The sequence below is a fragment of the Euprymna scolopes genome, chromosome 14 (assembly GCF_053919585.1).
Source record: "Euprymna scolopes isolate OS-2025 chromosome 14, ASM5391958v1, whole genome shotgun sequence".
In the NCBI taxonomy this organism is placed as follows: Eukaryota; Metazoa; Mollusca; class Cephalopoda; order Sepiida; family Sepiolidae; genus Euprymna; species Euprymna scolopes.
The window spans coordinates 16,277,580-16,300,933 of NC_136495.1; the positions used below are offsets into that span (position 1 = coordinate 16,277,580).

The 23,354-nt window shown below is 33.0% G+C and overlaps 1 protein-coding gene across 4 annotated transcripts in view; it reads right to left on the bottom strand.

Annotated features, from left to right (window-relative positions):
• LOC145292869 (prolyl 3-hydroxylase 1-like) overlaps positions 1 to 23,317 on the bottom strand; it is a 388,700-nt gene extending 365,383 nt beyond the window's left edge. For all 4 annotated transcript variants that reach the window (XM_080138981.1, XM_080138979.1, XM_080138980.1 and 1 more), the window contains exon 1: positions 22,215 to 23,317. In XM_080138981.1, the coding sequence (XP_079995107.1) occupies positions 22,215 to 22,682 (468 nt within the window). In that variant the 5' untranslated portion in view covers positions 22,683 to 23,317. The remainder of the gene's footprint in view (positions 1 to 22,214) is intronic.
• Between the last annotated feature and the right edge of the window lie 37 nt (positions 23,318 to 23,354).

The window sequence follows — 23,354 nt, forward strand, 5'->3', positions numbered from 1 at the left end:
TCTCTGCAACTAATTCGTTTGGAGTTTATTTTAAAATGAAACAATGCCTACGCTATTACGTCATGTCATGTTCATTTCAACAATCATGATTGCGATGTAATGATGATTGTGAAAACGGTGACAATGAAATGTATTATTAGCACCAGTAAACATAGTAATAAAGTTTAATAAAGTTAAAGAAACAAGACAAAGTTTTACTGAACTTACATTGCTTCTTAGTCATTCTGTGCTGATGTTGGTGTCAACATAATCCATGAATGCGATCATCTAGACTATCAGCGTATCAGATTCTTCGCCGACAGCTGCAATTGCCTGTGAAGTTAGATTGTCTTCAATGTCTTAACGAAGAGCTTTTTATTCATACCACGGGATAACCATGTGCAAGGGGTACAGAGGTGAACAGATCCTTCATATCAGCCAGTTCGGGACAAACACAAAAGTCGTCTTCATAAACATAACATTTTGACCATGTTGTCAGAAGCATTCTGTACCTCCAACCTGTGCTTCATGTACGGGTAAATTTAGAGAACGCAGTAGTTTAATGTATATATGTAGAGGATGAATCTCAATATAATGGGAGGAAATTCTCCAAGACTCATGGGAAGCTAATTAATACCAGAAATAAATAACTACAAATTGATAAGTGACAGACTCTTTGTAGCATAATAGTTAACACACCCAATTACAGGCTGGTGGTCATGGTTTCAAGTTCTGTCATAGTCAGCCATATTGATGAGCAATAGTGATGGCAAAACACCTGTCTATGGAGATATATATATAAGTGTGTGTGTGTTTACGTATAGTTTTTAAATAATTTGTATAAATATTATAAAAAAAAAAAAAAATGCCTCTTATGTGTAGATCTAGAAAAATATGCAACTGGGTTAAGTGAAGGCATATATTTGCTTGTGTGTGTGTGTATATATATATATATATATATATATATATATATATATATACACACACACATCTACACATAAGAGGCATTTTTTATTATAATATATTTATACAAATTATTTAAAAACCATACGTAAACACACACACACACACGTTTCAAACCTGACCTAAATCATGTCTACAACGTAACGTCAAGGTAAAATTATTTTAAGGTAATGTTTTAAGATTTATTTATAAGAAAAAAATAGTTCAGTTCATAGAGAACATCAGACTAAAGATCTCAATATTTTGATTTCAATTTCTGATCATGGCATCCACTTTATTAGTAATTTAATATCTAAAAAGATCAGTTAAGGTATTTAATATTTCAAAATGAAACAATCTATGTATTTCTTACGTTTACAAAGATTCCGGGCGACAGACAGAAAGTGTCCTGTATTATACGGTAAATTAAAATTTGAGACTGTGGTTAAAACCTACTAAACACACTTAATTCTTTCAAGTAACGTACAGTATCACCCCGGGGTACAGTGGCCCTAGGATGCGAGGTTTTTTTCAGGTAACGATGTGAAATACGATGTTTTTCTGGCCCCTGGTTATGGTATTTGCCCGGCTTACAGTGTTACTTATGTTATTTCATTATATACATGTGTATTATATACTGTACTGTATTTGTTATTATTTTTAATGCCGTATCTCGGGGTTCTACTGTATATGAATGCATGTGTGTTTAATATCAATGAGAGAAAACCACAACAGAGTGCTCGATTAAGAAAACCTTTTAAGAGCAGATGTGTTATAGAAAATCAGAACAACATTGGTACCAGCGATTTCAAATCCAAACAAATAGGATCTATAGTTGATTGCCTTTCTCAGACTCTTCAACCTCTGTTTATATCTGTCTTCTTGGAAATGGAGTCTGAAGTGCTGTGTGACTTTCTACGCTATTAAAGTCAAGCTATGTAAACCCATCAATTATTACAGTCAGATAGGTAATTTTTGCCTATCAGTAAACAGAAGCATTCTGTATTATCAAGTTTTGTTTTTTTTTTAAAACATTTTCATATCAAATTGAACTGTAAACAAGGTTTACAATTTTTAATAAAAATATTCATGTTAGATCATGTACAACACAAAAGAATTACTTCTCTTACTTTTGATTGCTCCTGAAGCCAGGGTCAAGTGTTTAGACTGAAAATCGATCAATGCCAAAACCATTTCAATTTTGTTTGATCAGAAATTATCCTCAGGGTAAGATATTTTTTATATGATATAGGTTTTAGGAATAAAACTAAATAGGACTTGCATTACAAATTCTTATGCCTAGCAGCTGCATCCCAAAACTCATAACGATCGGTTAATGAGTTTATGAACGAACCCGGTACAAATAAACATAATTTACATAGAGATAAATATGTATAGGGCATGTCTACTGTTTAATTAACAACAATGCGTAACAAACTTCAGCACTTGATTAAATAGAATTAATTCAGCTTTTTATTGATTTACCAGATTGCAATCTCAATCAAATTTGCATAGGAATTTTCAGAGTTTGTATATAAATCTAATTGTATTCCCCATTAATAATTCATATCCTTTAGGTTTCGTCAGCCCATCACGCTGCAGTTTGAAAATGCCCATTTCGTTGAAAAATTACATTTCAGTGCATAAAAAGAAAAAAAGAAAACTTAGAATATCAGAGCATACGTGAATATAAGAGACCCAATTCATGTTTTTCTGCCTAAACAACTATTGGTATAACAAATATCAGTGCAGAATATCAACTTGGCATGCAGTTTTCAAGTTCTGTAGTGAATGTAAAGACTAATATCTTTATGAAAGGTATTCATTCTAATCCCAACTCCTTTTTGCTATGGGTGGAATACAGAAGTAGACTAGACCTTATATTTTGGTAGGGTAGATTAGTCTTGAAAGAAAACACTAAAAATAGGTCAGTTCTTTTTCACTTACTCTAACATTGCTTCTGATCAACTAAGATCCCTCCATCTTGCACCTAATTCAAGCAATAGTAGTTCAGAAGATTAACCATTTTGGATTACATAACTTTTATTATGTAGGCATCAATGGACCCAAGGTCATCTCGTCAGCATCAGACAAGGCCAGACCATTTGCCAAGAACTTTGCAGCTAACTCTACCCTATGCGATAAAGGCCATCAACTCCCCGTATTTCCTCCTATAACAGACAACACGCTATGCAACATACAAATATCTGTGCGTGAGGTCACCAAGCTAATCAAGAACCTTGATTCTAGTAAAGCAACTGGCCCTGACGGCATTCCAGTTATAGTGCTGAAAAAGCTCCAACCAGAACTTGCCCCCATACTTACAAAACTGTTTAAGTGTTGCCTTAAGGAGAAGTGCTTTCCAACACCCTGGAAAACCTCATCAGTATGCCCTGTATTTAAGAATTCAGGTGAAAAGCCATCTCCCTCTCAGTACAGACCAATAAGTCTCCTGTGTGTCATGAGTAAGTTGTTGGAATCCATATTAAATAAAGAAGTAGTCAACCACCTCAACAGAAACAACCTTTTCAGTGACATGCAATATGATTTCCACTCTGCAAGATCTACAGCAGATGTGCTAACGGTTATATTAGTGAATCTCTTGACAAAGGCTTCCTTTCCAGGGCAATTGCTCTTGGCATATCAAAGGCCTTCGATAAGGTATGGCATAAGGGCCTACTTCACAAGATTTCCAGCTACGGTATCACTGGAAATGTTTACTCAATCATTAAATCATTTCTCTCCGATAGGTTCATAAGAGTAGTGGTTGATGGGCAGAAATCAGAGGCCCACAGTATTAATGCTGGAGTCCCTCAGGGGTCAATCCTGGGCCCAACTCTCTTCCTGATCTACATCAATGATCTCCCAAAACACATACTTAAATCATTCATTGACATCTATGCTGATGACACAACCATCTATGGCAATACATCAAAGGCCATAAATGACAAAGTTCTCTCCGATTTTCTCTCCTCTGATCTTGAGCATTTGGTACAGTGGGGGAAGACATGGCTGGTTACTTTTAATGCCTTCAAAACCAAGCTCCTATATTTACATCATCAACGCTCTGATCCCCATCTGGCATCAATTGAAATGGATGGCTCTCGTCTTGGGGAGTCTCCATGTTTTGATAAGCTTCTGGATTTGACCTTTACTCCTGATCTGAAATGGAACACGTACATCAAGTCTGTTGCCACAGTTGTTGGAAAAATTTGTGGGATCCTTCTACCGCTCCAGAAGATATCTTACTGCTGATGCAATTCTCTATCTATATAAAAGCCAAGTACGTCCAAGGATGGAGTACTGCTGCCACATCTGGGCAGGAGCTGCTAAAAACAGCCTATCCTGCTTTGACAGAGTACAAAATAGACTTCATGGCTTGGTGGGGGATGCCCTCTTCTCTTCCCTGCAACCTCTCTCCCACAGAAGAGACGTGAGCCTGTCTTTGTTTTATCGTTACTTGCATGGCAAGTGCTCATCTGAGGTCCAATCTCTGGTCCCCCCCCCTAGCTAATCGTTCATGATAAACACTCGTCTAGCTGAATCCACTGTCAATTTCCCCCCATTCTTTATCTGTGCCTAAATCAAAATGTAGATTCCATGAACAAAGCTTCCTACTTAGAAGTGCACGCCTGTGGAACTTTCTTCCGTTTGCCTGTTTCCCACCTGACTACAATTTGGATGTCTTCAAGTCCAACATAAACAAATTCCTGATGAACCGCCCCCTTAAGTAAGACACCTTATCAAATCTCAAATACTAACGATTACTACGATATTATCTCATTGATTATTGTACATGCAATAACCCTTATCCCCGAGTAGCTTCCGGGCCGGGATAATTGTTGACCACCATGTAAAAAAAAAAAAAAAAAAAAAAAAAAAAAGGCACTCATTTTAGGGGATATTCATTGTCTCTCAAGACAAGAGGTTAATACAATGGATGCAATTCTCACAATGTTTCTACCAATGTAATCTCCAGGTGCGTCCTGTTAAACTAAGGAATTTTTATGTCAAACCGAGATCTATACAGAATTCTTAAGTGTTGATAAACAAGGCAGCCATTTTAATCCGTTATCTATATTCCTATAAATTTCGTTTTTTGTGTATTGATATTTATATTAAAAACCTTTTTTCTATTTATTTTAAAAGAAAATACAACTGTTATATATGGGTCGTGGAATTGCATTCATCTGCAAAAGAGCTAGCTAATTCGCATATTCTTTTAAAGATTCATTTTAATTCCCTATTAGTTTTATTCATTTTTCTCATAGGATGATGCGCTTTAGTTAACTACTAGCAAGGGGTACCCGGCGTTGCCCGGGTGTTTGTAGGTGTGTGTGAAAAAAACCCGAAATGTGAAAAAAAAAAAAAACAAAAAAAAACAGGTGGCCGTGAAAAAAAAAAACGAAGCCTTGACGACGTGCAGTTGGAAAATAGTAAAGTGTGAAAAAAAAAAAAAACGGGTGCGCGTTTTTGATTGACGTGACGGCGATAGCTATTCAGCAGTTAGCATTTTGTGCGGGACAGTTTTTATTATCAGTTTGTTTGTTTTTAAAAACCCGCTCCCTGTTTATTAGGGGGAGCGTCTCGTCTCGAAATGAAAGCTACCGTCTGATATGACGAAGTTGACATTGACCAAACGTTACTTAGCTCTCTAGAGACCACTGGTTTTCGGCCAGTGATTAGAGTTGAGTTTCACTTTTTTTTTTTATACCGAAAACCGAATGTAACGCGTGCCGATGTGGGAAATGTCGAATTATTAACGTTTGAAAGTCAATAAAATTAAATAAACAGGCGAGCTCTGTGGTTAACTGTGAGATATTACAATTTGTAGATGATATAAAAAGTTTTAAGTTGTGAACTGAGCGAGCGCTTCTCTGAAAGAAGCCTTTTGTGGGCATCGAGGAAAAGCGTACATGCATTTTCGCTTTTATATATATAGATTACGTGTAATTATATTCATGCATATATTCTACATGATTTATACTTGCGTAATGTTTGCGTAAAAAAGGTTAAAGTAAACAAACCTCTTTCAATAAATGTATATAATGTATATTATGTATGCATATACAGTTTTGTTTAAAAAAATTTGCCTGCCAAACTCCTGTCAGTTTTTGGTCTACAGACATGAAACTTAATATATAGGATATTTGAACCCATGCAAAACTTTATATTTGCGTTTTAGCCAGGGAAAATCAGTGTAAAAATGTGAAAATTAAAAAAAAAATGGAATTTGCCAGCTGAAGGTCAAACGATGGCATTACGAATATGCATGCATAACGTAATAGCTATTAGTTCTTGTTTTAATTTTTAACCTTGCTACAAACATGTCTTCATAGCTCAGGCATTAACGTCAAAGGAAAAAGTAAATCATGAAGTAAACGTTTTGGTTTCAATTCTCGTGGTGGTGCCGTAGTCATTTTTTTATTTTTTAAAAAACTTTTTCGATCATTACTATATATTGGATCCAATATAATATAATAAATACAAAACATGCATTAATCAAAATATCATATTTAAGCATATTTTATGATTGGGCAATGCGGGGCAGCCTGCTAGTATATATATATATATATATATATATATATATATATAGTAAGTTATAAAATATATATATGGTAATTAAGCTACACTGAATATTCCACGAGAATTCTAGAGTGGATGAAACACGGAATATTCAGTGTAGCTTAATCGCCATATATAGTTTATAACTTACTAACTAGCTCTACCTATGTATTGAGCACTGTTGAAATAAATACTTAAAGTTTATGCATAAATTTATACTTTCGTATATCAATTTATGTGAGTAAATGAAGTATATATATATATATATATATATATATATATATATATATATACTCGGGTTTTTTTATATTCAAAAGTAATGGACTAATGAATTCAACGAGGTTGTTAGATAGTGCTCAATAAAAAGAGCTGATAATACTTGTTTATTGTTATATAAACATGCTCACATCCCGCTGCTACAAATAGCCACTTGTTTCAATCAAACAACAGATATCATCAGGCAGCGACTTGACTATTCAAAAGTTCAATGAATAAACTGATGATTATTCATTGAACTTTTGAATAGTCAAGTCGCTGCCTGATGATATCTGTTGTTTGATTGAAACAAGTGGCTATTTGTAGCAGCGGGATGTGAGCATGTTTATATAACAATAAACAAGTATATATATATATATATATATATATATATATATATATATATATACACACACACACACAAATGCTTTGTGACAATTCAATAAGTAATATCGAAGTCTTTAAACTGTCTAGAATTATTTCTATTACTTTGAAATTATCTTGCATATTATTCTCACAATATTTCAACTGATGTAATCTTCAAACTTGTTTAGGTATGTCTTTTCAAATTCTAGAATCTGTAAGAAACAGAACTCTTCATTTAATTCATGGGAAGTACCTTGCTCTTGTTGTCAACCAATTTTAAGTAATTCATTATTGTATTATTACGAGTATTCTTCATATTGAAGATTAAACCTTCAAGTCTGTCACTTAGAATTGATTATTACTTAGTACTTTTAACTGCTGCGCCTTAAGTTCTTATGGACTCTAATATAAATTTTAGTAGCCTTAAATCTTTTCTGGTTTTAGGTTTGTAATTTTAAAATTATTATTATATGGTAGCTTCCTTCAGTCTTGACAGACTATGGATACCCACTGTAAGGGTGGAGTTTTTGTGGCAAGAGTTGTACAATTTCCAACCACACCGCCTGGAGTCGATATTTCTGAATACCAGTGGCAAGTGGAGGTTCAGGACGACTGGAAACAATGCCGAGATAAGCGGAGAGCACATACATCACCTAGTTCCCAAATGGTCACTCATCTGGTACTAGGCAGGCTCAGCATTGCTTAACTTCAGTGATTTGATGAGAACCAGTGTGCCAACATGATTATGCCATATATATATATATATATATATATTATACACTCACACACATATTACAAGCAAGGAGACCCAACGTTGCCCGGGATTGAATGAGAATCGACGAATATTCTACACTTCCAATACTTTTATTTTCATCGAAATCTGTGAAATAGCTCATTTTTTAATCAAATTGATTGTCTACCCAGTTGAGGACTCACCATGGTTCACTGGAAGGAAGCTTTACAGTAACAGTCTACAATACTGTAGTCCGCATTGCATGTTAGGTAACCTATTGTTGATTTTATAAAATTATTTTTATATGACTTTAGTCAAAGTTTAAAATGCAAAAGCACTATGGTTCAGTTATACTCTAACAGAAACATTACTTTCAAATGTTTCTCTAGCTTATCAAAAGAACCTGTCGATTTTATATGCTGGGTCCTTCTGCTTGTGCTGTGAGAAGACTTCTCAAATGTAATTGTCATGTTAGGCTGTACAACGGTGTTAACTTTAGTTAAAATCAGAGTTTCTTCTTTCATCAATTTCTTTCGGTTCTTGATTTTCGATACTTATCAGAGGTGTTCCAATACAAAACTCATCAAAGAGCAATTCCAGATTCAAAATGCATTTGTGTGAAATTTCAAAACAATCGGCCTAGCCATTTCAGAGTGTATAGGAAACGAAATCACAGACACAGAAAGTGCCTTTAATATATAAGTAGAGATATATTGAAGACTAGCCTAGGTGTCCAGCTTGCCCGGGTGTTTGGAGGTGTGTGTTGAGCAAAAAATGGTAGTAGCGTGGGGAGGGAATCAAAACAGTATGCAGCCAGGGTAAAGAGGTGTTAAAAAAAAAAAAATTAAAAAAAAAAAAAAGTGGTAGTAGGCACGCAGGCTCGAACCCGTGACGTGAAGGCTAAAAAGAAAGTGAAAGAAAATCTGACGTCTTATCCGATGTCTCCATGACGCAACCGGAAGTCATAACGTTGAAATTAACCGGACTGAATCCAACAGTGACGAGGACTTGCAAAAATGTCGGCGGAAAAAAAAAAAAAAAAAAAAAAAAAAATCGAGCCCTCCTTGTACAAAACGGCCAAGTTTAGGGTAAAGGAATTGATGTTTTTGGCCAATTTTTCAATATTTGTCGTCTGAAACGGCTTCAAACTGATACCGATCTTGTAAGGATCCGTCGCCTTTGTCAAAAGTTTTGCGAGACATACAAACATACATACATACATTTAAACAGACAGGTGAGATTTATATTATAGATGAGAATAGTAATCCAAAATAATCGAAATTATCAATCTTCATCTAAAAAAATTAGAAACGATATAACATTCCTATCGCAACCATCTGCAGATATATTTATTTTGGTCTGTGTGCAAGGGTAGAACGATAAGGAATGAGAAAAGGGAATAAAAATATATTGCAACGTCGATAAAAGCTGCAATAAAAATGAGAACAAAAAACATGATTAAATGTCGGCGCTGATGAGGAAAACTGACATATGAGACAAAGATGGAGAGATTGCAATAAGGATTTCTCTAAGATTAGAAACGATATTTTAATGCAAAGTTAAGTGCCAAATCATATCGCCCTCTTGCAAAAAAAAAAAAAAAAAAAAAAAAAAAAAAAAACGCGTATCCCTACAAGAATATTTTGTGAAAATCGTAATTTTTGTTCCTTTCGCATTTGATTCTCCCAAATCAGTCATATTGCCATTAAATCGTAAACGGCTGTTGTGATATATGATGACCAGATTTATAGGAGATCCCTAAATACACAGTTGAGTAGCAGGATGTTTATTCACATTACATTGAAACGTTGATATGTTTAGGGAAACAAGAATTCCAAAGACAAAAATAAGCTATTAAAGTAAAGATATTCCGGCATCTAGAGACCTTTACATTGAAGGGCTGACATTTTGGTTACTAGTCGGGCAGATTGGAGGTATTTCCATTTAGGAGGTGCAAGCTCATTGTGGCACATTCTGTGGAAGTACTTGTGAAACAAGCATAGGGATGCAACACTATGAGGATGCGACAGAGTGGAACTTGGTAGAGAGTGCGAGACCCATTAGATTAAACCAAGAGGAAGGACAGTGGTTGGGGCACCAACCTAAATGTGGCAAAAATTATTCTAAGCAGGAGTAAATAGTGGCTTTATAGAGATATAGGATACTGGCAAGTGAGAAAAAAAAAAAGAAGCTCACTAATGGCAGCCCATGGCTGTGAATTCCGAATAAGGGAATGTCAACAAAAAATTAAATATCGACAGATAAGTTGTTCAGGTGTAATGCTCAAACTCATTTCACCCTAAATAATTCATGCAAATGAAATAGGAATTAATCCAAACAGGTTTTTTTTTTCTTTAGTTAAAGAAAATGCAGTGTATTTTGGAAGAATTCTAAAATGCTGACTTTAAACAACTAGCAGACCGCCCTGCGTTACTAGGTCATAAAACACGCTCAAGTATACTTTAATTTGTGCAGATTTTGTATTTATTATTATATAGCAATACTCTCTTGGTTATTATATTGTACCCAATATATAGTAGCGGTTTTAAAAGTTAAATATTACTTGGGGGCCATCAGCTAGAATCGAAACCAAAACATAGCTCTCCAGTGTTATTCATTACCATCCAAGATAAATCCATGCATACAAAAAACATTGTTAAAAGGTATAAATGTATATTTGCACATGCGTAAAAGTAACATGGTTATTCAACTTATGCTCGCCAAGTTCCAATTTTGACCACTTAGCAGCTAAATCGAATTTGTTCCACAGGTTCAAATCCCCTATATATCAAGTTCCAAACCTGTAGACTAAAAATTGACAGAATAGTTTGGTAGAAACCGTTCCACACAGACAGACAAGATTACATAATATATTTAGATAAAATGCTGGGTTTTCATTCAGTTTCGATTTTTTTTCAATTCTAAAATTAACATTCGGCCATTTTACAGTATGGATAAAATAAAAAAGTTGTCAAAAAAAAAAAAATATATATATATATATATATATATATATATATATATATATAAAATGTTACTCTTTTACTGCTTGGATAAGTGGTTAAAACCAAGTTCCGTCCATTGTCAGCAGATAGTTGGGCTTCACGATGAATGCCCTGGAAAATGCACTTTTGATTAATGTTTACCAGTTTTAAAATATTCTGTTTTGAAAAAACGGCCAAGTTCGTTTGCATATTTAAAAATTGGCAAACATTAATCAGCAGTGACTTTTCTAGAGCATTCATCATGAAACAGATGAATGGAATTTGATTTAAACCGGATAAGGTTTTTTGCTTTAACAGATTTAAAAGCGTTTATTTCATTTGAAGTAGGTTCAAAGTTTTAAGTTAGAACAAGAAAAAAGTGACCGACTTTAAACAGTGATTTTATAATCGCTCAAAAATCGACAATTAAACAAAATACTGGTAAACAAGCACACCCTATAAATATTACCAATCGTGCGAAAATGCAATCCTCTACCAATATTTTTTTTTAGTTTTCGATTTTTCAATGATTATCGAGACTCCCCAGGTGACCGACTAGTATGGGCCATTTCTTTCTTGTTCTAGCTTAAGACTTAGCACTACTTATGTTTCAAATGAAATAAACGTTTTTGAATAAGTTAAAATATAAATAAATATATACCCATATAGGTAGAAGAGTAACTTATCTTGTCTTTGGTAACATTTATTTGTTATATATTGAAACGAAATTTCAGTTTACAGGAGGCAATACCATGCAGAGTGTAACGGATCGATACGAATGGAAGCAAATTAAGATGTAATGATGGAATAAGCTATGCAGTTTCACCTTTATCGATCCAATATGTGTGTGTGTGTGTGTGTGTGTGTGTGTGTGTGTGTGTGTGTGTGTGTGTGTGTGTGTGTGTGTGTAATATTTTGCATGTATTGTTTTTTTTTGTTATTTTTTGCATCTAGTGATGGGACGATTCCAATAATATTACTGATTCCGTACAAAATTAGTGATTCCAATTCTTTATCACTCTCTAAATATTTAACTATACAGTGGTTATTTTCTCACAATTTTCTCGAAAACACATGTAAAATGTGCAAATATTTTCTCAAACGTAAAAACACATTTGTAGAGGATGATCTATAGATTTTAATTTTACTGGTTGTTTAAAAGCAATAAATATTCATTATTTTATCATTACTATCAGCAGTGGAAGATTTTGTTTTAAATTAAATCAAATAAAAAATATAATTAAAAGAATCGTTTTTGGCATCGGAAAATAGGCATAATTTTTTTCCGATTCCGATACCCCCAAAAGTTCCGATTTTTCTGATTCCAATTAATCATCCCAAAACTACTTGCATCAAATGGTCAAGTGAAATATCTGTATTGTTATTTTTCGGGAAATCCTTCATCAGTTATGTCTGTTGGGATTATTACACAATGAAACAATTTCTGCAGAAATTGAAAATTAATTTACTTGCTCTAAATGTATAAATTATTGAAACTTAGTAATATAGGATTTGTGTTGGTACTCAATACTATTTATTTTTTAATGTTTAATCTTATTTTTGGATTTATAAATAATCCTCATGTTTACTTGTTTTCTGTGATCTTTATTAGTGACCTGGCAAGGCGACAGGGGAGACAACCAAACAAATAAAAAGCTTAAGTAAAATTCATCCCAAAGCAGTAAAACTGAAACTAGTCTGCCAGGACATATATATATATATCTATCTATCTATCTATCTATCTATCTATCTCTCACACACACACACACACACACACACACACACACACACACACACACACACACACACACACACACACACACACACACACACACACACACACACACACACACGTAGGCAAATTTGCGCATATTTTTTGGTTTAAAAATATAGATTCTTTTTAACCAATTGTCATGAAATTTTAACCATAGAATAGTATTATAATCTTCAAAAAGCCTGTAAATTTTCATGTAGTCTCATAGGACTAAAGATATGAGCATTTATATATTTGATTTGGCTACATGCATATATATTTCCCCAAAACTTCTGGCCTTGATGGAGGGGAGATTAAACTTGCTGCTATGGTTGCAAATGATCTGAAATAACAGAAAGAGGAGACTTGATTCCAATATTTCTTATATCTCCCCTCTTTTAGAAATAGGCTACGATTATGAATATATCTAGTATTAAAAAATGCTCACACAGTGAAATGTATAAAAACTAAAGAGGGGAGATATAACATGAGAAATATTTGGAATCAAGTCTCCCCTTGCTGTTATTTCAGATTATTTGAAACCATTGCAGCAAGTTTTAGTCTCCTCTCCATCAAAGCCAGAGGTTTGGGAGATATATATATATATATATATATATATATATATATATATATATATATATATATGCATAACAGACAGACCCGATGTTGCTTTGGATTGAATGATGAGCAACGAATGTTTCACATTCCCATATTTTTATTGTCATAAAAAATCAGTGAAATCGCAATTTTTAAATCCAATCGATTGATTGACGGTTTAATTGTACCGGGAGGAAGCTTCACATGTCTCCCCACAGTGATTTAGTCAACAATACAATGTAGTCTGTAGAGAACTTATTGATTTTATAAAATTATATTTTTATATATAATGGCTGGAATTAAAGTCTAAAATTCCAAAGTCAAGTATCATGGTTCACTTGTTCTCTAAACAGAAACATTCATTTCAACCGCTCCCCTGTCTTATCAAAGAACTTACTGTGGATTTTATACGTCAGACCTTTGTACCGGTGCGATGATAAAACTTCTCAAATTTACTTGTGATATTAGCCTGTATAAAGTGTTAACTTTAGTCAAAATCGAACTGTTCCTTCTTTAATGAGACTTTTTCAAGTACTGATACTTATCAAAGGCATTCCAATACAAAACCTATCTAAGAACACTACCAGATACATATAGTGCAAAATTTCATAAAAATCAGCCTAGCCATTTCAGAATTCATAAGGAACGAACAGACACATAAAGTTTCTTTTATATAATAGTAGATTATATATATATATATATATATATATATATATATATATATAGTGTGGTGTTTGTGAGAAAGAACCCTAGAAAAGTACTCAATTATAAAGAAAAAATAAAATCAATACAAGAGCATAATATTTTTAAATGTTACAGAACACTAGAAAAGCATTAGTACCGCCAGTTTATGGTCGAAAAACAAAGCAAAAAATTGAATTCTCCTCAGCCTTCAGATATAAACAGAGGCTGAAAAGAATTTAATATTTTTCTCTCATAAACTGATCGTCTTATATTGGGTTTAAAATCGACACTACATGTTTTTTCCGACCTTCTGTAACATTTAAAAATAGATATACATTATGTATACGTAAATACGTACACGCATATTGGATCAATAAAGGCGAAGCTGCATAGCTTACTACACACCATCATATCTTAATTTGTTGTTCGTATCTATCCATTACGCCTCTGCATTGTACTGCTTTGTATAAAGTCAAATCCTTTAAACAATGCTTCAAGCAAACTATATTAAACTCTTGTTACACATTTGTTTGTTGAAGAGTTTAACACTTTTTCGTTTCTATTCTTTATACTACAAAATGCCCCAAAATTCTTCCAAAGGAATGTATTACTAATAGGAAGAAAGGAAATCATGAATATTCCACACATTTCCCTTGTTGCCGGTGACCCAACAAATTTCGTATAAATTCAAAGATTAAGTAGGAGTGTAAGACAAATGTGCATTTGAGCATTTTTTTGTTTTTCAGTTTTGAAGAGCCCCGTCCGTGAGAAAGGAAGAGTTAACACACACCCTTTCCATGTTTAAGGGGTCTTTCTAACAGGATGTTAAAACGCACAAATGCTAAAATTATCCTACAATTTTACCGCCTTGTCTTTTTGTTTTGCAAATTACGGTGACCACAGAAGTTTTCTATGTCTATTGGTCATTATTCACCTGTTTATATATTAGTGTTGAGACGATTAATCGAAATCGGGAATCGGAAAAAATCAGAGCTTTTGGGGATATCGGAATCTGCATTGCAATCGGAAAAATTTTAGCCTATTTTCTGACGCCCAAAACCAATTCCTTAAATTATCTTTTTTATTTGGTTTAAGAAACATCTTCCACTGCTTGTAGTAATAATAAAATAAATATTTATTGATTTAAACTTCCAGTGAGACTAAAATCTCCAGCTCACCCCCTTATAAGTGTGTTTTTACGTTTGAGAAAATAGGGTTTGTATTACTGTACAAATAGATGCGAAAAAGTTCTCAAAAAAACAAATATATAACAAATAAATGTTATCAAAGGCAAGATAAGTTACTTTTCTACCAAACTGGATATATTTTTCGTGTTTTTATTCAATTTAACATGTTTATTCAGCTCGAAAACCATACAGTATTTTCTGATGTATTGGAACATTCAAGATGCCGTCTGATTCTCTCTTTAACACGGTAAGTTTGGGAAAAGGTGTTATAAATAAAAAACCGGATAAAATACTGTTAAAATATATAACAATAAATGTTACCATGAAATAGGTTGACATATATTCGGCGGGTTTTTAAGAGTATTTTGTATAGTTTTTTATTTATAACAACTTTTCCCAAACTTACCGTGTTAAAGAAGGTGTGAGACGCCATCTTGAATTTTCCAATACATCGGTAAACACTGTATGTTTTTCGAGCTGAATAAATATGTTACATTGAATAAAAACACAAAAACTATATCCAGTTTGGTAGAAAAGTAACTTATCTTACCTTTGATAACATTTATTTGTTATATATTTGTTTTTTGACAACTTTTTCGAATCTATGTGTACAGTAATACAAACCCAGAAAATATATGCACATTTAAGATGTTTTTTACGGTAATCGGGATAAAATAACACTTTTATACTTAAATATTTAGAGATTTATAAAGAATCAGAATTGGTAGTTGTATCGGAATCAGGAAACATTGGAATCGTCCCATCACTAGGTGTATCAGAATTTTTGTAGGAATTTTTGACACCCCTAACACGAAACTGCGAATAAAATATAAAAAACTCGTAATTTCTCTTTTAAAAGTGGGTTGTTTATTTTCTTTATGGATTATACTTCCAAAATAAACTAATTACGTTGTTTTAAAAGTAATAGAAATATTTTTATTTTTTAAAAAACAGTAATAAATTTTACAAACTCAATATTTTTCAATTTTTAAACTTTAAAAATCTATCAAAATTTTTCTATTGATTCTATTTTTACGATATTTTCAGGGTCAATGTGAAATTTTATGCTCTTTCCAATAAACCGAATATAATATTTTAGACACACGCTTTTTTTTTTTAATTCACGCCCCCCCCATTTTCAAGTGTCTATTAAAAAGTAAATAATTAATTTACTCACCAAAGTGTTATATATTACAAATTGAAGAGAAAAGGGTCAATAAATAATATATTCAAATTTAAAACAAAAAAAGTAGTGTTTTTTTAGAAATTTATCTGTAAAGTCCGGAAGTTTAAAACCTTTTTGTAAAAAAAAAAAAAAAAAAAAACAAAAAAAAAACACGTTATTTGTTTTTTGTTTTTTTTAATGAAACCTTGGTCCTTGCTCCTTTAATTGAAAAAAAAAATTAGGGCTTGAATTACATTTTTCGAGGAGTTATAAGCTTGGAAAGACGGAATGGAATTATTCACTATTTTTCACGAAATTTCTGACACACCTATCCCATTACTAATATATATATATTATATATTACACACTAGCAGAGAGACCTGACGCTGTCCAGGATTGAATGATGATTAAGGCTATGACAACAGCATATTCTTTTCATTGTTTTGACTCGAGTATATATCCGACAGACAGTCAATCAACCGAGAACCACATCCACTCCTTATAAAAGCATATAAAATATCAACAGATACACACTCGAGAGTCAAAACAATTAAAAGAATATGCTGTTGTCCTAGTCCTAATGATGATCAATGAATGTGTCACACACCCATATTTTTACTCTCATCAAAATTGGTGAAATCGCTAATTTTTCAATCAAATCGGTTGATTGCCTGCTCTAGTTGGGGCCCCATCACGGTGCACCGGAAGGAAGCTGCAATATTATAGTTTACATTGTACTTTAGAGAAATTATTGTTGATTTTATAAAATTACTTTTTATATAATGGCTTGAATTAAACTTTAAAATGTAAAACTCAAGTATGGATTAATTGTGTTCTAAACAGGAACATTCATATCAAAGAACCTACTGTTGATTTCATATGCCGGGCCCTTCTGCTTGTGCGGTAATAAATCTTCTCAATTGCACTTGTGATGTTAGGTTGTATAAGGTGTTAACTTTAGTCAAAATCGCCTGTTCCCTTTTTCATCGATTTTTTTCGATTATCGATGCTTAGGTCATTCCGATACAAAACCTATCTAAGAACACTGCCAGATACATAAAATGTGTGTGTGAAATTTAATAAAAATTGGCCCAGCCGTTGCGGAGTCTATAGGGAATGAACTCTCAGACAAAGTTCTTTTTATATAATAGTATATCATATATATCGCCACCTGGACTTAGGATTAGTGAAGAACATATTTTGTTTGTTTTTTTGCAATGAATAGTGAGATTATAGGTAAGAGATAGGAGGTATATAAACAAAAATAAAATAGAGCACTTCTGCAGATTAACATCCCACCGGAAAATTGTTTTCATTTTAGAAGAGTTTCATTCGCAGTAAGGGATGGGAAGAGTTAAAAAAGAAAAAGTTCCCCCTTTTTTTCGTGTTAAGAATGGCTTTCTAAATTTGCGGACAGATATTAATCTGCAGAAGTGCCGAAAATAGATATACCTATTTACAATGCCTCCCCACGGGACAGAGTTAGACACTAGGGTCGTTTTTTAACGATAGCGTGTTTTATTTTGTGTGTCACGCTTACATCTTTTTTCTTCCGAGTGACTATCGTTTAATTGTTATAACCTTCCATTTCTTGTAATAAATAATTTTACCAAGAATTCTTTATAACTTTTGGTTCAAGCTAATACTCAAGTCATATGGGTACATTTTTTATTTTTGAAATTACAACTTTATAATATATAAAAATCGATAGAAAATTGACTATAATAATATATACGAAATCTGCATAAATTAAAATATCATCTTTAAGCGTATTTTACGACCGGGCTATGCTGTGCTGGCTGGGCTTCCTTGCTAGCTTAATTAAATACTTTAACAAAATAGCTACAATAATATCAGGGCGTGGACGCTGAACATCCACAGAATGCCAACATCAATATATGAAAGATTGAAAGAATCCGCTGTGGAATTTCTACAGGCCCCGCTAGTATAAATAAAAAAAATTTAATGGTACGTATATATATATATATATATATATATATATATATATATATATATATATATATATATATATATATAGAGAGAGAGAGAGAGAGAGAGAGGCGGAGGTGTGTAAGACAGGAGTTTTAACGGGTTTCAAAAATGGCTGAGTCATCAAGATTTCGCAAGAGTTAAAAAAAAAAAGTGCACGTCGACTTTTTCAAAAGTTATCACAATTACGACCAAAAAATCATTTCTCTATGATATCAATTTAAAAACCTTTTAAACATGACAAATTTATCTTTATCTATTAAGAATGGTTGATCGATTTTTTAGGATTCTTTTCTATATTTCGAAATCGACTTTGGTCGATAAGGGAACATTCGTCGATGCTGCTGTGGCAACGGATTGTCGACGTTGGCAAAAAGATGTCGAATTCTTCATCTCGCAATTCATAGATAATCAATAATAGAGAGCAGGGGGGGTTCTTTATTGGAAGCTGATCAGTAGAAGCGAATGGATCGATGCCAGTTCAATGATTATTACCAATTTTAGAAATGGGGATTCTATTTTTGATCTCATTCATACAACGTTATTGGAGAAAAATGGTTGTTCTTTCTTGGAGACTGAACAATCCGGGACAACGAAAAAAGTTTCAAAGTTTTGACAAGAAATCAACCCAAATGAACATTTTTTTTATTTTTTTTTTTTTATTTGGTTTGATGATCAATTTTATTTACTTATTTTTTTTACTTGTGCAGTTTACGGACCATGCTGAAATAACGTTTGTACTTTCACCTAACACTTTAAGAGATACTGTAAAAAGAAAACAATTAATATATATATATATATATATATATATATATATATATATATATATATATATATATATATATATATATAGCACGGTTCGGAAACTGCAGAAGCACTTTCCAAACAAACTTTTTGTACTAAATAGAAATCACCATTTATGAAACTTTGAAAAAAAAAAAAAAAAAAAAAAAAAAAAAAATCCCATACTTCTATAGGAGACTCATATCGACCCGAATGTTTCAGATTACGAATCACGGAACAAACCGGAAATGGCGAAGTCGTCGCCGAACAGTCAGTGGTGATAACTTCAACTCTCATCATTCATCGTAAAATTGACGACTTTTATGCTGAAAACGAATATCATTTAAATTTGGGGCATACAAGTAGTTTTCTGTGTATTAAGACATTTATTATCCAATGTAATCCTTTGTTTCCACTGGCGACATTTTTTTTTCTCGACTAATGGCATATATGGTATAACACCACCTCCCCATGTTAAGAATGGCGACTGCCACTGAAATTCATGAAGTAATACATTGGGAAAAATGTCTTAATATCCAGAAAACTGCTTGTCTGCCCCAAACCTGAATGTGATATTCGTTTTCAGCATACCGGAAAACCTCTATGTCATCAATCTAAAGGTGGATGTTGAGTTGCAGTTAATGTAAACAATTAACCCAGTTAATTAGTAGCCGGTGCGAATATTAAATGAAACAACTTTTTCTTTTTTGCTTATGGTTAAGGTCAATTACCGTCCTCTCTAAATAAGAATAAATTTCAACTTATTTCATTTATTTATGAAATTTCAACTTTATTTTGATAGACTAAAAATATTTTAACCCTAACAACTTTTTGTGAAATACAACAACGATTTAGTAAATAGAAATTAAAGCGACCTAAAACACTAAGTTCTTCGTACATATGAAACGGCGAAATTAAAACTCGTTCGAAAAATATAGGGGCTATCTCAAAGCAGTCGATAACGAAACTAGTTCTGAGAGAATGATAACTCAACTTTAAGATAGGATTATAAACTTAACTCATCGTTCTTCCTTAGCTAGTCTTGTTTAAGATGGTGACTATATTTTTCGGTCGAGTTTTTATTTTGGTGTTTCACGCGTACGAGTAAACTCGCCCAGTTTATTTATTTAAATATTTATTTTTACTAAAACTTGATTAAGCAGAAAGGGAAGAGTTAAAGGCCTCTCCCTCCAATGCTAAGAACAGCTTTCTAAACTTGCACTGGGATGTTAAAATGCACAAGTGTTTATTTTTGTGCTTTTTTAAGAGAATTGACACATCGATTTTTTAAATATGTCCTTTTAAACAAAAACAATATTACTTGTCATGTCCAAAATAGTAATCTACCCAAAATTACAAAAATTCATCAAAAGTAATTTTGGTACTTAATGCATTTTTGTTATCGTGCCGAAATAACGTTATTATTTTGAAAGCCATTCTTAACATGGGAAGGGTGTTTTGTAACTATTCTGTGCTTTCACCTAACAATTTAATAAATAAAATATCGTGAAATGTGAATTTAACCGAGAAAAAAAAACTATTTAAAAACAGAGCGGTAACAAAAGTGCATAAGTACCGTAATTTTTATGGAAAACTGAATTTCTTGTAAAGGTTTTAGAGTAGACCGCGAAGAGTGTAAAAACAGGGGACATAACCCAAAAGACATATTTTAGATTACGTCGTAATGGCGTCCAACAGCGAATTTTTTTTTTTTTTTTTTTTTTTTTTTTTTTTACTAAAACACAACAGTAGTTGTTCTACTTGATGAATTTTCGTAATTTTCGGATATATTACTAGTTTCGACATGATAATTCAGCAAATAATATTGTTTTTGCTTAAAAGGACATTAAAAAATCCATTTGTATAAGCACTTTCATCAGAATAAAAAACATTTGTCAGTCGGAACATAAACGTACTTTTATTACGTTTATAAATTGCCAGAAATTGGTATTTTCTATTTGTTAAAAGTTGCAACACTAAGTAAACATACGTTTCACATTACGTAAAATGGTTACAAGAATGCAAAGTTATAAGTTGAATAAGAGTTTGATCGACATATTTAATTCGTAAACAATATAAAAATAAAATGCTCACTAGCAATTTTGATACTTTCAAAATACATGGAATTTTAGTTACGTTTAAAGTTTAAAACGTTACTAATTATTTAAGAAATAAGTTTATTTTGGTGTTTTTATTGAATCACTCGTCTTACATATATTATACTTTAGTTTTCTTTTTCATCTAGTAATTATAAAAACATTTTCTCTCGTCACTAAAGATTGTCCAAGTAAAAAATAAATAAAATCCGGAAGTTTACATAAGATCCCAACTTTCTTTGCGTTTCATAAATACTTGTAGTTTTATAATAAAACTTTTATTATAAGGTTTATAATGTTGGCCATATTATTTTAAAAGTAAATGGGCAGAATATAAATACATTTAGATTTTAAAACGATTAAGTAATAATAACCTTTTTCGTACGAGGTTCCACTTCATTACAGAGCCGTAGCCGTGGTGACCACACGACGATGGTGACTGAGCACCCGCAAATCAGTATTTTTTTTTTTTATAAATAAATACAAATTTGTAGATTAACATCATCAGCTTCACCCACCCACACCATAAAAATTAAATTCAATATTTTTAACATGTTACCCGTCGTGAACACCCTGAAAAACTAGGTGGAAAGAAAAAAAAATATTTTAGAATTGAAAGTAGGAAATAAGTTTCATTTAACGTAAAATTCCTACTTTTCTGGCCTCTCTAACATTTTAGAGCGGTTAACTAAAGTTGTTTTTACCACTAACCCTAAGTCCGAGTGGCAAGTTCACAATCGCTTAAAGTAAAACCCTCCTCTCATAACACACAGAATTTATCTGCCATAGCAAAGCAAAAATGGTTAACTACCCTCATCGCCCGGAAACTGATCATTTTACGTTAAATTTATATGCGAAAAAAAAAAAAAAAAAAAAAAAAAACTGATGCCTCTGCTCTAAATTTTAAAATATATATTTTTTCAGGAAGTTCCTACGTAATCGCCTTTATATATATAACGCAGAATCTCAGGGGCATTTAGCTGAATGTTATTCTACAATAATACCTTAAATAATACCAACTTCTACTGTACACTCTTTAACCCTTATCCTTGTGTGGCCTCTTGGCCCTGTATAATGTGGTGATGCCTTTGTAAAAAAAAAAAAAAAAAAAAAATACCTAAATAAAATCTCAAACTTACCTTGTAATGGCAATACTGTAAAAAATCATAAGGTTTCCGTGATTCAAATTCGATTTCGATAGATTTGCTAGCCAAGACATCAGGCCTGTTTCCGAAGTGAGTTTGTTTACATTTTCGGATACAATTTGATCTTTTAAGAATCCGGAAAAAAATCTGCATCTCAGACAGTCGGGCTTTCGTGCTCAATGCACCATCGTCAGTCGACGATTTCTTCCGGCATTCCCTCTTGCAGGTGACCAACGTACTCCGGTAAACCCGATAGTCGGTGAGTGCCCCATTTAAGTGTGTAAGACATTCGAACCAGCGCTGGCTCGCGTAGGCCTCGATCCCTTTATTATACAAAAGATCGTATGTGTCCTTTATAGACGAGACGAAGCCGTTCCCGAATGAAACCACAGGGGCATCCAGGCTGACCATTAAGATTAGAGCTAAAGATATTGTGGAAGTGAATATCGGTATAGAATGCATATTGTTTTTTTTTTTTTTTTTTTGTTACTTTACATCGCCCTCGTAAGAAACTCTTAGACGTGGCTGTCGTCGAGTGTGTAGTGCTAAAAGAGAACGAAGTTTGGTGTTGTTTTTGTTATAATTTCTTCGCTGCAACTGCTATTACTTCTATAACTTTTAAGTATTTCTTTCTTCCCGTTTTTTTTTTTCTTTTTCCTAGATTAGAGCAATAGACACGGACGAAAACATTAAGATTTATTCGTCCGACACTTCGAGTTCGCAGCCACGTAGGTTCCCGATTGAAACTAGCCAGGAAATGTGCTGTGCTAATCAAATCAGACGGGGTGTTGGAGGCCGAGTTCATAGTTAGGGACAGATGGGGGCGGGAGAAAGTATAGCCTGTGGTTGTTACGTTTAAACGAGGAAGGGGGGGGAGAGGTTATGAGAACCCACTCATAAGTCTATGATGTGAAAAATAAAGAAAAGAAGAGAGAGAGAGAGAGAGAGAGAGAGAGAGACGCGAAGGATCGACTTGTGCGTGCGTGATATTTTTCGCGCTTCAAGACAGAAATAAGAGACATTGCAGAACATTCGAGCGAAGAACTTAGAACGCAAGTTCGAGAAAGGAACAAGATATAGACAAACAAACAAAAAACAATAGAAATTATTCTTGGTTGCTGTTGTTGTTGTTGT